The sequence below is a fragment of the Arvicola amphibius genome, chromosome 5 (genome assembly GCF_903992535.2).
Source record: "Arvicola amphibius chromosome 5, mArvAmp1.2, whole genome shotgun sequence".
Taxonomy (NCBI): Eukaryota; Metazoa; Chordata; class Mammalia; order Rodentia; family Cricetidae; genus Arvicola; species Arvicola amphibius.
The window spans coordinates 6,263,807-6,279,386 of NC_052051.1; the positions used below are offsets into that span (position 1 = coordinate 6,263,807).

The 15,580-nt window shown below is 51.4% G+C and overlaps 1 protein-coding gene across 1 annotated transcript; it reads right to left on the reverse strand.

Annotated features, from left to right (window-relative positions):
* Positions 1-6,523: 6,523 nt before the first annotated feature.
* Tfap2c (transcription factor AP-2 gamma) lies at positions 6,524-14,258 on the reverse strand. Its single transcript, XM_038331201.1, has 7 exons — positions 14,211-14,258; positions 12,204-12,689; positions 12,048-12,099; positions 10,432-10,648; positions 9,906-10,024; positions 7,725-7,869; positions 6,524-6,809 (listed from the first exon to the last, which is right to left on the reverse strand). The coding sequence occupies exons 1-7, from the start codon at positions 14,256-14,258 to the stop codon at positions 6,524-6,526; spliced, it is 1,353 nt and encodes a 450-aa protein (XP_038187129.1).
* Positions 14,259-15,580: the final 1,322 nt, after the last annotated feature.

A 15,580-nucleotide genomic window follows, 5' to 3' on the forward strand; every position in this document is an offset into this window, starting at 1 on the left:
CCATCACCTCCAACATTAGACCAGCAGCCATGGCAGATGCGCGCAGTGCGGTAGACAAGAGCTCCAGACTGTTGGTTGATATAGGCAGCGGCCGGACAGATCACAAGTGTCTTGTGCTGAAGGAAAGAATCACACTTTACTTACAGAACAAAGTGACCACACACTGGAGAGTGATTGACCAAGGAGAGCCTGATACATGCTGTGATCTCAAGTTGTCCTCTGGCCTTCACATGCGTGTTGTGGCATGCTACCCCTTACCCTCAGGCATACAGGATAAATTAAAAACATAAAAAAATAAGGCCTCACTATGTAGCCCCAGCTGGCCTAGAACTTGCCACATAGGCCAGCCTGATCTCAGACTCACAGAGACCCTCATCTCTGAGTGCTGGGAGTAGACAGCTGCTATTTTTGTTGTTGTTGTTGGTTTTGGTTTTTTTTTTGTTTTGTTTTGTTTTTTGTTTCTTGAGACAGGGTTTCTCTGTAGCTTTGGAGTCTGTCCTGAAACTCGCTCTGTAGACCAGGCTGGCCTCAAACTCACAGAGATCCGCCTGTCTCTGCCTCCCTAGTGCTGGGATTAAAGGTGTGCGCCACCACCATCTGGCCTGATGTCAGCTATCTTTAGCTCGTTTTATTGCTTTGTAACCAGTCATATTGGATGAGGGCCACACCACTATGATCCGTCTTACCATCAGAAACAACCCAATGTCCAAATAGGGTCATATTTTGAGGTACTGGGGATTAGGACTTCAGCATATTGTGTGTGTGTGTGTGTGTGTGTGTTTCATGCACATGGGTGTGCAGGTGCATGAGTCTGACATGAACATGTGTCTTCCTCTATCCCTACTGTGGTAGTTTGAATGTAATTGGCCCCCATAATCTCACAAGGAGTGGTACTTTTAGCAGGTGTGGCCTTGTTGTTGGAGGAAGTGTGTCGGGCTTTGAGGTCTCCTATGCGCAAGATACCATGCAGTGTAAGAGTCCACTTCCTGTTGTTTTCTGATCAAGATGTAGCTAGCACCATGTCTGCCTACACACTGCCACACTTCCTGCCACGATGATAAAAGACTGAACCTCTGAAGCTGTAAGCAAGTCACCCCTATTAAATGTTTTCCTTGTAAGAGTTACCATGGTCATGGTGTCTCTTAGCAGCAATAGAAACCCTAAGACTGAGGCTCACCGGTTCGGTCTCCTGGGCTGGCCAGTGAGAGTCCTGTTACGACTTCCCCAGTGCTAGTACAGACTGCTCACCTTGCCTGGCTTTTTAAACACGGGTTCTGGAAATCTAACTCGGGTTCTCTGGTTTGCTAGGCAAGCACTATACCGACAGAGCTTTCTCCCTAGACTCTACTTTAACAGATTCTTTGGGGGACATAAACCTGCCTAAGAAATCCCAATGGCTTAGAGCCAGTGAGGGCTAGAAGCCCTGACATCTTTTCAACCTTTCTCACTTGTGAGGGTTATTTGTAAAACCCCTCAAAAAATGTTGACACTCTCCAAATAATACACACACACACACACACACACACACACACACACTACCCTAAAACCTAAACCACCCTAAAACAGCTTTGACCTTGAAAATCTTGACAAAGCTATTCCTTGGCTAGGTCTCTAAAATCAGGCCTTTCCATTTCAATTTCTACTCTTTTTCCCCATCAATCCACCCAGGGAGATGTTGTCCCAAAGAACCTAGGAAATTATTTTATCGCTGGGTGGTGGCGGTGGTGCACGCCTAGGCAAGCAGATCTCTGTGAGTTCGAGGCCAGCCTGGTCTACAAGAGTTAGTTCCAGGACAGGCTCCAAAGCTACAGAGAAACCCTGTCTCGAAAAAACAAAAAAAGTAAAAAAAAGAAATCGCTTGTTATCATTGTGCCCAAAACAGCAAGTGATCCATGAAGTATGGACTCTACTGTAAGTCACTTAAAGTTTCTGAGGTCAAGTTCCTCTCCGCAGAAGATCAGGTTCTCTGTTACCAACAAAGACACTCAAGGTGTGATTTGCTTCTTGGCATCAGAATGGACATTAGGCAAACTGCCAACTTGGGTGTCACAGAGCCAGGAAAGGGTTAGGTTTTGATGGCACCCAGAGCCTTCATCCATCCTGGAGGAGAGAGACCCACAGGCCTCAGGAGGCAAATGGGGGCTGTGGACAGGAAGAGAAGTCCAAGACACATCAGCTCTGACAGAGGGAAGTCAATATATCATCCAAGAGAAACTTCTAGTCCAGAAGGGACATTTGTAAGCCAAAGCCTCGCAGTGTGGAAAACAGAAAGACCTTCCTCCATTTCCACCCCCAGGGGAACTCTTCACAGCCCACTGGGCTCAGCTGGTTGAAGGTGACCTGGCAAAGGGTCACTGTCAATACAGGACCCACTGAGAGCCACATTATCTGCCCCAGCACAAGGCCTTCATCTGCCAAATAGGTTTCAAGGAACCATACGCTCATCCCCATACAACAGAAGGACAACAGCCACTTCAAAGTTATTCCCTTGCACGTAAAGGCAGGCGGATTTGACTGTGACTCTGGAACAGTGCTCTACCCATCTGCAGGAAGTGAAGATTGGAGAAATTCCGAGGTCATCAGCAGGCACCACGGCCTCCTCGGGAACATACGCTAGCCTCCGTTTTCCTGGGGAAGCAGGCAGTGGGCTCCAGGGCTCCAGGCTGTGCCCGGCCCTCAGAGAAGTCTCTTTGTTTCTCACCCGTCCATGACCCTACCTTGTTTCGCTTTGGTTTTTAACGGTTCAAATCCAGGAAGTTGAGGTCCCAGGGCTCAGCCTCACATCAGACCCCCCAAAAGAAAAGAATGCCCGCCATTGTTACGGAATCATCTCAAATGAGAAACAGCCACCTTGTCTCTTGCCTAACCCACGGCTCAAATCACATGCACATGGAAGATAAGACAAGCGTGAACAGCCACAGAAAACACTCTCCCCGTCCCCCCAGAGAACCTACAGGTGTGCTATATGCAGGGGAAGGGGGCACCTGGTAGGTGCCAGGTACCCGGATGCCAGCCAAGAGATGTACAGTCCTGCCAAGATTTCCCTTATGGGCATGGAATTCCGGGCAGCGTGTGCCTTCAGACACAGTGGGTTTCCTTCAGCAAGCTGGGACAAAGGAGCCTGTTGAGAGTACTTTTCCCAGAGGGCAGCGACAACATATGCCTTAAAAAAGGGAAGCTCATAGTTGGGCATGGTGGTGCATGCCTATAATCCTAGCCCCACCCCCAGAGGTGGAGACAGGAGGATTGTAAGTATAAGGCCAGCCTGAGCTACACAGTGTATTTCAGGCTAGACATAGCTACATAGCAAAACCTTGTTTCAAAAAACCAGAGAGCTGCCAGGGAGATGGCTCAGTCAGTTAAGTGTTTGTTGTGCACCGTGAGGACCGCAGCTTGGGTCCCTGGCACCCATAAAAAAGTCAGGCATGGAGTGCTGGAGAGACGCTTCCGCCATTAAGAGCACTTGCTGCTCTTGCAGGGGACCTGGGCTGGGTTCCCTCCACCCACATTCGGCGGCTCACAACCACCTGTAACTCCAGTTGCACACAGGCACATGCAGTACACATACATGCCACCACTCACACAGACACAGAATGTAAAAATTACGAATAGATTTCTTTTAAAAAGCTAGGCTTAGCAGCATACACCTAGAAAGCCAGAGCTGGGGAGCTAGACAGGGGCCCCTGGAGCTCTCTGGCCAGCAGCCTAGCCAAATCAGTGGGCTGGCGGTTCCCTGAGTGATTGCCATCTCCAAAATTAAGGTGGAGAGCCATAGAGGAAGACACCTGACGTACCCTCCGCAAGCATGCACACACGCCCCCACATGCGCACACATATACCAGACACAGAAATAAAGGCAGCAGTGTGTGGGATGGCCAGTATACCACCAGAGAGCAGGCAGAAAGCAGAGGGTGCTCACTTAGGTAAAGCTTAAATAGAAACCCATCCTGCTCGGGTTCAAGTGCTTTTGAACCTGATGCCAAAAGGCACGGCCCCTCATTTTACTAGTGGGGAACAGCTCCTTGGGAACATTGTCAGAAGGCAAGGTGTCTGTGGGTTCCCTGTGAAGGATCTGGTTTTTGCTTCACAGGGTCCCAGGCTTTGGACACCAGGTATAGGGAACTCATGCCCTGCATTTCCAAGGGTATGAGAGCCCGTCTGTGGTTCTCTTTAGCTGTTTGACTTTTAGGGAGCTCCCAACAGGCTGCCTGCATGTACGGAGCCTTTAAAATCCACCCTCTGGTCCCAAAGCAGGTTTGCCGATGATAAGAAAGCCATCCTCATTCTCTCAGCCTTTTGCCCCCATGACTTCCTTTCTACACCCAGCGTCTTGAGTCTTGATTGAGAAACAACTGCCAACCTCAGACCTCTTTTCTGTGCTTGGAAGCAAAGCCAATTGTGATCTTGACACATCATCCAGATAAATCTAACTTAATGGGGATGTACAGGGACCACGGACGAGCTGCCAAGAGCAAGTATGGGGTTGGCAAGGCTTAAATTACTTAAGAACATTGTCCCATGCCAATGTGAAGTCAGGAGTGGCTGTGCACTGGGGAAGGAATTAGGAATTAAGGATTATAAAAACGGAGTTGAAGCCATGACTTTATCCAAAGTGGAAAATCCTCCTGCCCCTACCTCCCTTGGAAGCTCAGCCATGCATGCCAAACTATTAACCTCTCACTTCCTGGAGGCTATGCCAGGCCACTTGAACTAGTAACGGAGCACAGCGTGCATCCAAGTTCCAAAAGCCCAGAAAACACACAGGCCCCCGGGCTCCTGCAATCCCTCTAACTCACCGGTCAGACAAAATGAAGAAACCGAGAGGACAGCCTTCACTGTCTCCGATGACGGAGAATTCCCTTTCCATTGAACACACTGATGCCCCCAGGTCACCATTCTTCGGTTTAATTGATGCTATTTCCTCCCCTTAGGACCTGCCCAAGGGACACCAGTGCAGACCTCATGTCCATTCAACCAACTACGGTCAAAAGTTTGTTATGGGCGATACCCAATGTTTCTCAGATAAAAAATGCTTCTTAAAATTGTGGCCTTAGGCCACATAAACAAAATTTATTTAACCCCCTCTCAGTGGCGAACTGCCCCTCTCTGAACCCCCAGGTGCTGGCACTCAGGTAACGAGGGAGAAGATGAGAGCGTAAAGGATATGGGGCAGCTGAGCATCCTCATTAGGGAGAGAAAAGAAGACCCTTCCACAGCACCAAGACTGCTTACTCCATCTATAGAATTAGCTAAGCCACATGGAAGCCTCAAGTTAGCCCTGATTGAGCCTACCCATCCTAGGAGCCGGGAAAAAAAAAATGGGTCAGAACCAGGCTTTCACAGATTCTATCGAGAATATTTTTTATTATACAGGCATTATACGCACAATTACTTTGGGAGCACTGACAGGCATAGAAGTTCAATTCCAATCCACACTTCACCCACACAAGCTATACTCTACTCTTCTGGTTCAGCCCAAAGGAACGAGATGTTATTGCTTTCTAAACAGCTCCAATTAGATAGTGCCTGAGCAACCCTGCATCAGCTTCAATCTTAACACCCTGTGTGCATCTGCATAAAATCTAGGTGCTATGTTACCCATCACCGTTAAAAGTTAATATTAAAATCGAATCCCATTTCACAAAAAGTCCTAAGAAGTATTTACAGATCCCATTAAATTATGCATAAATAAAATCTGTACACTCAACAGTTTCTCCACACAGAGCCTCCTCAGGGATTTGGGGATGACAGGCGCTGCTGTGTGCCTACCCTCTTCAAGTTTACATGGAAAAAAAAAATCAAGAAATGAAATAAATAAGCCAATAAAGCTTCTATACCTTAAAGGAACAGGTCACTTAAAAAATTCTACTAGCTAAAAAATTTTAAACTTTCAACTTTTTTTTTTTTTTTAAAGAGGAAGGAAGCGTGAAACAATCAGCAGGCTTTGCTTTCCAAATTCCTTAGAACCAGGACACCCCCCTTTTGAACACGGGGCTGGAAGCCTGTCACACACCTCTGTGAATAGCTGCTAAGAACATCCGCTTCGCCTCCTACCAGAAGGTGTGATCCCTGACAGGGCGGGGAAAGCTAGATAAATACTAATTTTTTAGATAAATATTTTAGTGGACATAAAAGCCAGACATTATCTTAACACTGAAAAAAAAATAAGTTATGATTGATCCCTGTATCTCCCATCCAACTGCCATGTCAGCAGCTCAGCGTGGGGTTTCTCCTTAGCCCAGGCGGATTTCACAAAGGGATTCTAAAACTCATAGCACCTTTCAGAGAGGAAATGGATTTCCAAAAAAATAAACGTTTAATGAGTAAAAGAATCAAACCAAATTGCTTCGGGATAGTATGCCCAGGGTTAAATAGAAAAGCCACCGACTCCAAGAAGGCAGGCAGGTCCAGGGTGAAGTGGATGGTTACTGTTGGCCCCACCCAGGCTGGTGCTTCTCAGGTCGCCCCAGTGAAGGAGGCTCAGGTCCTCTCCCTTCACGCTCTGGCCTCCGTGCACCCCACTTTATTTCCGGTGCTTTTCCATTTTCTCCATGGTCTTGTTGGAGTCAGCAGGACTCTGGTCTCCGGGGTTCATATAGGACTTGTCGATGGCGAGCAAAGCCTCCTTGATGTAATTCTGCACCGCAGACACCGCGGCACAGATAGCCTGGCTGCCAAAGCCGTGAGTTATCAGACTGAAATGAGACAGGCAGTTTTGTATGTTCGTCTCCAAGACTGGAGTGGGCCTGTTGTTCCCGTTGGGTGTTCGATCTTGAATCAGAAGGTCTGTGAATTCTTTGCACACTTGCCTGTGGAGACAATCAGTTGGTGAACTTTACCTGGCTCGTAACAGACTAAATCTCCCTGATCCTATTAGAATAAATAAGGAGAACGCGTTTACTTACTTTCTATTGATTAGTGTTTTCAAGACATCTCAAAAGGTTGCAGGCTGGCCTTGAACCCACAAAGGAGCCAAGAACAGCCTTGAATTTATAGCCTTCCTGCGAGGAAGTCTTCTCTATTATTCTTGGTCTGTGCAGTGCTAGGGACCAAGTGGGGCTTGCATGCACGCTAGGCAAGCACTCTTAAGTGAGATATTCTGGCCCCATACTAGTGTTGGACTGCCACACCACCACGCTTAGCACCTAGCACATGACAGGGCCCGAATCCCCAGAGTCTCCCAGTGCACACCCCCACAAGCCAGGGCCTGATTTCCCCAGTGCTATCTCATTTAACCTCGGCAGCCACAACAAGAGATAAGTGGATTAAGTCCAGTCACCTGGCCAAGGTCAAGAGGGCCAGTCTCAAGTAGCCCAGGTTAGCCTTGGAACTCACTTTGTAGCTAAGAATGACTTTTAACTTTTGCTCTTCTTGCTCCTGCGTTCCAAATGCTGGTATTACAGGTACACGCCAGCTCCATTTTATACACCACTGGATCCATTTTTACGTGATGCCGAGGATGGCTTAGCCTTATGCACACTCGGCAAACACTACTGAGCTACACAAATTCTCGAATATATGCAAACGCAATGAGCAGGGTGTTGTGACTGCTGTGAGTTGAGTCAGCAGTCTCCAAGCCACCTGGGATGGAGCAATTCACCATGGCTCCTTCTTCGACGCTCTACTGGAGGCTGCTGCCACTCTGGCTAGGCAAAGCTCTAGCCTTTTCCTTTGGCGGCAGAATTCTGGTTGAGCCATGGGGTCTGCACGAGTCAGATACTCACTGAGCCGCCAGCAGCATACTCTTCCTCGTGGTCATCTCGTTTCGTCCCCCAAGATGTGGTCTGGTTAAATAGTCAGCCACTGCTTTACTGGGAAATTCAGCCTCGCACACATAAGCAAAGTCCCGCGCCAAGTGGACGGCTTCACCTGTGATGATCAGGGTTGGGGTGGCTGTGGTCAGTACAGTTACTTTGCCTTCTTTTTTTTTTTTTTTTTTTTTGGTTTTTTCGAGACAGGGTTTCTCTGCAGCTTTTTTAGAGCCTGTCCTGGAACTAGCTCTTGTAGACCAGGCTGGCCTCGAACTCACAGAGATCCGCCTGCCTCTGCCTCCCGAGTGCTGGGATTAAAGGCCAGCGCCACCACCGCCCGGCTCGTTACTTTGCCTTCTAAACTGAAACCAGATACAAGGCACTTTGAGCTGTCGCTCTCTGTGTTATTTGGGGTGCGGTGGGGTGGCAGATTGAGACAGGGTTTCTCTGTGTAACTGCCCTTGGCTGTCCTAGAACTCAGAAATTCACCTGCCTCTGCTTCCCAAGTGCTGGGATTAAAGGTGTGCACCACCACCATGCAACCTCTTTGTTATTCTTTAATTATCCACGTATGCACCTTTGAGTTTGAGTACAGCTACATGGATGTTTAGGAGTTGGTTCTCTTGTTTTGAGGCAGGATCTTCCAATGTCCACCATTGCTTCATACTTTGGTAATCTAGAATCTTTCTTTCAAGACCCAGTTTCACTCTGTGGCCCTGGCTCCTGTAACTAGACCAAGACGGCCTTGAATTCAAGAGCCTGCAGCCCCAGTGCTAGGATTAAAGGTGTACGCCACCACTCCTTAAAAAAAGAAAAAAAAAATTCTAGGAAGTGAAGGTGGGAGGCTCAGGAATTCAAGTTCACTCTAGGTAACACAGACTGGGAGATCAGAGACCCAGTCTCAAAAAAGAAAGAAAAAAAAAAGCCAGTGTAGCTTGTGACCTGGCGTTCAGGAGCCTAAGGTTCAAGGCCACCCTGGGTTTAATCAGCAATACTAGGAAGACAGTGGAGGGTGGGTGTTTCCTAGACTCGTCCCAGCTCCAAGTTGAGGGGTGGGAGTGGGAAGCAGAGTAAATAGGGGGGAAATCATCATTTGTTCTCCCAGTAAAGGTGACTTGGCTTCAGGGTTCAAACCCCGATAACTCCGAAAACCCAGACTGTGGAGAGGCAGGCCTAAGGTGAGTCAGAATCCAGGTGCCATGGCTGGAAGGCCCGATCTCTTATTTAAATTTCTCAGTGTAGTTAGTAAGGAAGCCTGGCAGAGCCTCATTAGAACCACCCCCTCCCCGTTCTCCAAGCAAGACAGCTGCTCTCATTGAGGCTTTTGCTGGCCCTGACCCCCAGAAGTACCAGAGAAGAGGCTTGGAGGGGGGTTCAGCCAAGTCCCTTTCAGCACCATGTGGCATTCAAAGACAGCTCTGCTCTGGAGAGCCCACTTCTGTAGCCATCCTCAACCTTAACCAGCTAGCAGCTAGCACGAGTCTGGGCAGACAGCACAGGGGCCTGGGGACTTAGGCTGAGGCACTAGCATCTAAGCCCCTCTTCCTGGCTTCCTATAATAATTTACCCCCCTCTTTTTTTGGTTTTGTTTTGTTTTAAGTATTTACTTTTCTTTTAAAGGCTGCATGGCATTCTTGGCTACCTTCCAGGCTGGGGGAAGGGTCTGCAGTGACGCAGCTATGACCTGAGGAACAGGGCTCATTTTGTAGTCCAGGGGTTTCATGCCTTAAAAAACCTTTTGACGAAAAGGAAGAAATGGGGAATTGAGCCAGTGCCCACTGCATCCACTGAGCAGGATCCTTACACCCCCAGCTAGAAAAATACAGAAAATAGCAATTGTGACTTTTTACGGGCCTACCAGACAGACAGCACCGCTCAACTCTCAAAAGCTAGTTCACCTCACAAGGACCGGTTTGCCACTCCATAGGATTTCATAGGTTCAGAAACGTAAAATTTTAGTAACATCGGGTTTCTGAGCGAAGCCCCCAAACAACAGAGGTGTGAACGTCACGTTATCAGGTAAAGTGTCAGGATCCACAGCAAGGGACACCCAGTCTAAACTGCTTTCATTTTTGTGTGAGGCTCTCACTTGTTACAGTAACTGCTTTCTCCTGCAGTCTAAGTCTGTAAAAATGAAAACTCAGCTGCACTGACCTTCCACGAGAGAAGTGAGCAGGGTGACGTGGGCAGCTTTCCGTCTCCCAGCCGGAAGGTTCAAGCCAATTTTGTCCAACTTCTCCCGCAAGGACCGGCCTCCGTTTTTGGATTTTGCTCTGTGGGAAAAAGAATGTTGGCTACTCTCAAAGAATGAAAAAACAAACCAGCCTCCCTCCCCCCGCCAAAAAAAAAAAAATCACAGAATACTGCCACTAGTGGGGGTGCATAAAAACCTTCAGCTAGCAGTCCCCAAGCAACTCCCTGGGGGACAAAACACTGAAGTTGTGCCCCCCCCACCCATGCAGCTGGTGCGGCCTGATCTCAAATGCTAACCTGTTACTGATGTTTTTACACCTTCTGCATTTGGCACTTGGAAAAGAAGCCAGGCACTAAAAAGCTCTCTTTCCGATTAGAATTCAGCGGTAAGATATAAAAGTTACAGAAATGATAAAAATATCTCCAGGCCCTCGCACACAGTCACCTTCAACTACCCATCCCCCAGGGGGCCCTGAACATGTGTCACCTTCGGAGCACACCTCCCAGGAGCGAGGCATTTAGGCATTCAGGTGGTGACAGTCGCCTCTGTACCTCGGCCACTGTCACTTTGTATTTGGATGTGGAGCTGAGCAGGGACAGTCTTCCAGGAACGGAGCAGAAGACCTCACTGGGGTTCATAACGGCTCCCACCAGGTCCTTCTGGCAGGGGAGGCCCAAAGGGTTCTTGGTCATTGAAATGGGTCCTATGGGGGACAGCAGAACAGGTCCTGTCACTAGAACAGGAGGGGGCAGAGATCTCATCAAAAGGGCAAACCAAAGCTGAATTCGGCCTTCGGAAAAGTCTGCACACAGAACTACGTGGTGCAAGAGGGCCTTTAAGAGCCACGTTCGTTTTTCAAAGGCTGCAGTCTGAAATCATGAGTTAACACCTCCGGAACCTTAATTAGTCAAGATTCCATGTGTGGGAGTTTTTTTTTTTTCCCTCCCAGTTCCTGGCCACCATGGTAATCTGTTTAATTAAAACATTTGCTTTCAGAACACTGCTTCAATACGAAATAAATGGCATCCTCCCCCTCCATCAGGGCGCTGAAACTACAGAACTCAGATCAGCCGCCAAGCCCTTCGCCCTTCAGTGCAGCTGACATCAAGGGGATTCAGAAACACAGATTAACCGGCTCTGTTTAGCCAGAGATGTTAGTTTGTTTTCCAGGTTTTTCTCCCAACCCTGCCCACCCTCTTCCAGTTTACTAATACAGTCACAATTTCAAGACCACAGATACCTGTAATTTAGGATGCTTCCATTTCCTCTCAAACAGACTGATAACTTTAACTTAATCAAGAGCCACCCACTCACCGTAGCCCGACTTCCCCAACCCCCTCTCTCCTATAAAGCCCCTATAGGCTGTCCTTAGTGTTAGAGGTAAGGGCCTCTCCAATAGCTCTACACGGGCAGAGGAAGTAAAATCTCACCTATAGCCGGGAAGGCTCAGCATTAAAAGTGCTTGCTCCCAAGCTTGAAACGGGGACTTCAACCCCTGGAGCCCAAAGAGTGGTAAGAGAAAACGGACTTCTGCAGCTTGGCTTTCCATCCCCGGCCCCAGACAGGGACTCTCAGTATAGCACTGACTGTTCTGGAACTCTGTAGACTAGGCTGGCCCCTAACTCCAGAGATCTGCCAGCCTCTGCCTGATAGTATTAAAGGCGTGTGCCACCACCAAACTGGCTTGGGTTGGATTTTGACCTCCGTACAGATCTACACTCCCCCTCCCACTGCGAACGTGATAAGCTTTACTTCTAAAAAGTAAAATTAAATCAATTTGTTCAACAGTTAAAAACTGCCATAGAATCAGAAAACGTTTGATCTCACTTTCAAGTTAAAGTCTCCCACCTACAATACCATCACTAGGGAGGTACAGAATGAACAAAAATACCACCACCACCAAGAATCTTTTAAAATTTACAGGTCCTCAGAATCTTTTCGTTCAGGTCAGAAAATAATGTCTCTTTCTCCTTCTACAAAGGTAGGTGACATCGCCAGGTCCCCCCTCACGAGATGACCCATGTTAACCACTTAATACTTCCACTTTGCAAGAAAAGGGAGAACTTCACAGGTTGGGGCCGCACCAACAGGTCAATGTTTACCTTTGCGAATGACAGTCTGATCGTGTAGAAGCAGGTGCGGGTCGTCCACATTCTGGGGAGGAGAAATGATAGTTTCTTTTAAGTTTTGGGGAAAGTGGAGTGGCTGGAAGGAAAGTGGGGCGGTAAGATGGCCTCTCCCTAGTCCCTGCGGCTCACCTGCACCTCCTCAATGGGGTGAGCCATGTCATGCAGTCCGAGGTTCTCTGCCAGGCCGGCGGCTTCCAGAGCGTGTGCGTGTGGCAGCAGCAGGTCGGATCGGCGGTAGGCTTCCCGCCGGGCACTCACCGCACCCCCTTCCAGCCCTGAAATGTGGGGTAGCAGGCCGGCCGGGCGGGCATGGTGCGGGGCCAGGCTAGCGCCCTCCTGGCTCTGTCGACCCGGCCAGGCCTGCTGCTGGCTGCCGGTGGGCGCAGGCTGGTGCAGAGGGTTGATGGCAGCAGCATAAGCCTCCCCCAGGTGCGAGTAGGGATCAGCGGATTGCGAGTATGCCAGCTGCTGGTAGGGCGGCGGGAAGTACGGGGGCGGCTGGTACTCTGCAACCCCGGTGTGCGAGAGAGGTGGCGCGGGGCTGTAGAGGTGTTGTCCGGCAGAAGAGAGGTGGGGGATGCGCGGGTTCCCATTGCTGCTCGCATCGTGACGATCCTGGGAGAGAAACAGCAGAAACCCGGTTAAGACGAAACCCCTGCTACAGCGAACAGGCAAGCCAAGGGAGGGGCACCTGGGCACCCCACCAGGCTCGCCCCACCCGTCTCGACCCGCCCCCGAGCCCTAGGGCAGCCGGGGACAAAGCGCCCCAGGGACTTCGTTGTAAACCACAGTCTAAGACCTGTGGGAACGAGTCCTCCGGGCACACTGGAGAACGCACGGGAGCTACGCTGCGGGCGGCGCTCGGAGGTGCCAAGGGCGAGCTCCAGGCCACCGTCGGGGTGAGGCCGCGGCTGTGGCGGCAATCCCCACCCCAGGAGGTCGGCGTGCGGCGAACTCGGCGCACAGATCCCTCTTTCACCAGCCCGCCCATGTTGCAGCGGCGCGCCAAAAGGAGCCGGCGCGGATAATGCGCGAAGCAGAAAGAGCTCATTTCCCCCGCCCTACGGACCACCCCGCCCTCTCATTCCCTTCAAGGCGAGGTCGCCGCAGGAGTGTCGATCCCAGGTACGGCCACGTATTTCGGCCGCCGGGACTCCGGCGCCAACGCGCGGGACGGGAGCTGTGATCCTTGCTAGCCAAGCCCGTGCCTTCTGCGCCTTAGGAAGCGAGGTCTTCCAACCCGGCTACGGTCAAGGTTCTCACTCATCCCGGTTCAGAGAAGGAATGAAAAGACTCTGCCAAATTGGGCAACCTTTGCCTGCGCACGTCCCCTCGCCCCAAGGCGGTCAGGCTTAATTCCTAAAAGATGTGTCTTCATCAGTCCCGGGGGTCACAAGGGTAGCGGGGGACGCAGGAGCGGGGCACTGTCGCCCCCTAGCGGAAGTGCCCGTGCCTGCCAGCAGGGGCAGCCCCTCGAGGTCGCGCCGACACCGTGCGCTCCCGCAGCCTGGCCGCCTCGGCTCTTCTCTCCTCGCTCCCCCGCGCTCTCCTCGCGCCGCCTGAGTCTTCTTCCTCTTCCCGCTCGTCGCCTCCCTCCCTCCTACTCTCCGAAACTCTAGCTCAACCTGTCCGACAGGCTGGAGTACTCGCGAGCGCTCAAGGCCCCATCCTGGCCTCACCCCCACCCCATAGTCCCCTGCCCCCACTTCTCTTGAAAACTAAGCTGCAGCTGTTTAGATTTTTTTTTCTTTCCCGAGGAGGTAGCGGGGCAGGTGACAAGCCCGCCTTGGAGAAGACTCCGCAAAGGTGTCCCTGGCAGGGAGGCCTCCGTGAACACCTTGGACAGACTTCGTGGGAAAAAGCCACGTCTGAGTCGGAGACAGGGCGCTCTTCGGGGAAAACGGAAAGGGGGGGCCGTGCGCTTCGTAGGAACCCACTGTTGAGCTCTGCAGGTGGGTCTGCCACGCGCTTGCCAGGCCTCGTTCCCGAGGGACTCAGGAGGTGGCCAAAGGGTGTCCGGGACTGGCCCTCGTCCCGCCCAGAGGCTAGGGCTCCGCGCGAACGTCCCCAGCCTCGGCCTGCGGCCCGGGGACGCTGCTCAGACCGGCGGGGCTGCGTTCCCTAGCCCCTGCTCACCTCGCAATCCTCTTCATACTTGACATTATCTGTTATTTTCCACAACATGGCGTCCGGCGTCCCCCAAAACAGTCGCCAGTTAAATCCAGGCTCCCCCCACCCCCCGAGCGGTAAATCCACAATCGGGGTCACGGTGGCCAGGCGTCTGCCGCCACCCCCGCCACACGCGGGCCTCGCTGTCCTGGTCACTGGACGCGCATCGGTGGTTGTGCGCCTAGATGTGGGCGCCGTGGGTGTGTAGAGGCCGCCGCCGAGGACCGGAGAAGCCTCACCCTCAGTGTGTCCCGGCGATAGCCGGGGGGACCCGAACGCCTTAATGAGAAGGAAATTATCATAACTCCTCCCCGGGGGCCGGCGCGGAGGCTCAGGCGCCGGGCGGGGCAGCTCCTAGCCAGTCCCTGCCTAGCTCCGCCCCGCACCCTGCCTGGCGTCTTGCTGGACCGGGCGTCGCCAGGGGCTTGCAGGGGCATCAGTGGGCGGTCTCTGACAACCGCGGACCCATCGCGGCTTCCTATGCCAGCCCTAGGCACACCTGAGATTGGTATAGCTGACAACCGGGATCTCCCCACCTCAAGAACCTTTCTCCATCCTCTAAAAGATGGACGTCACTTGAGAGAGACTCCTCATTCCGGGGTGCCTCATCTCCCGGGGTTTCTTGACATCCCGCCCCAGCCGCTCCAACAGAGACTCGAGAATTGGGCTGGGAAGCAACTGGAGCCCCAATATGCCCTAGTGTCTCCCCCTTCCCCTCTCCCTGGGCACTTTATTGTACTGCCCGCTGGGGTAGGAGAGGAGGGCTTGTTTAGAGTCTGCCCCCCCACCCCAAGCTCTATCCGCTCCCCCACCCCAGTTCTGAAGAGGCAACTCACGGTAATACCTGCTCAGAATAAATCGGAAAACGGCGCGTCACCGCTGTCGCCCGAAGGCGTATCTCTGGCTGCTGGCTGCTGCTGGAGGAGACCCGAGCTCCCCCACCCCGGCCCATCCCTGTTACGATGCCCAGCCCTGCAGAGTGCCAGTTCCGCAGCTGGCACGGGCGGGCCATTCAGAAGCCTCAACTCGCCCTGGAAAATAGGTTCCCGGCAGAATAAATCTCCAGCGCCATGGGCCAGGTGGGGTGAGGAGGAACCGGGAAGTGGGAGGGGGCTACAGAGAAGTCTCCCTTGGAGAGATGGACACTCCTCATCCCACAGAAAGTCAGAAAGCAAAGCTTCCTTCCACAGAATGCTGCGGAGCCTGGGATTTACCACTCAAGCCCCAAAACAACATTGAATGTTAATGTTTTTAAATTCAAAGAAACGAAATAAATTGGCCCAATTATTATAACTGAATTTTTCATTCCAAACACAAGGTCGATAATTCTCCAGAGT

Excerpts from the sequence above, each read along its gene's own strand:
- Tfap2c (XM_038331201.1), bottom strand. The coding sequence starts at position 14,258 with ATGTTGTGGAAAATAACAGATAATGTCAAGTATGAAGAGGATTGCGAG. Across the intron at positions 12,100-12,203 it reads ACCCCATTGAGGAGGTGCAG|AATGTGGACGACCCGCACCT; the intron begins GTGAGCCGCAGG and ends TCTCCTCCCCAG. Across the intron at positions 10,649-12,047 it reads TCAGACTGTCATTCGCAAAG|GACCCATTTCAATGACCAAG; the intron begins GTAAACATTGAC and ends TGTCCCCCATAG.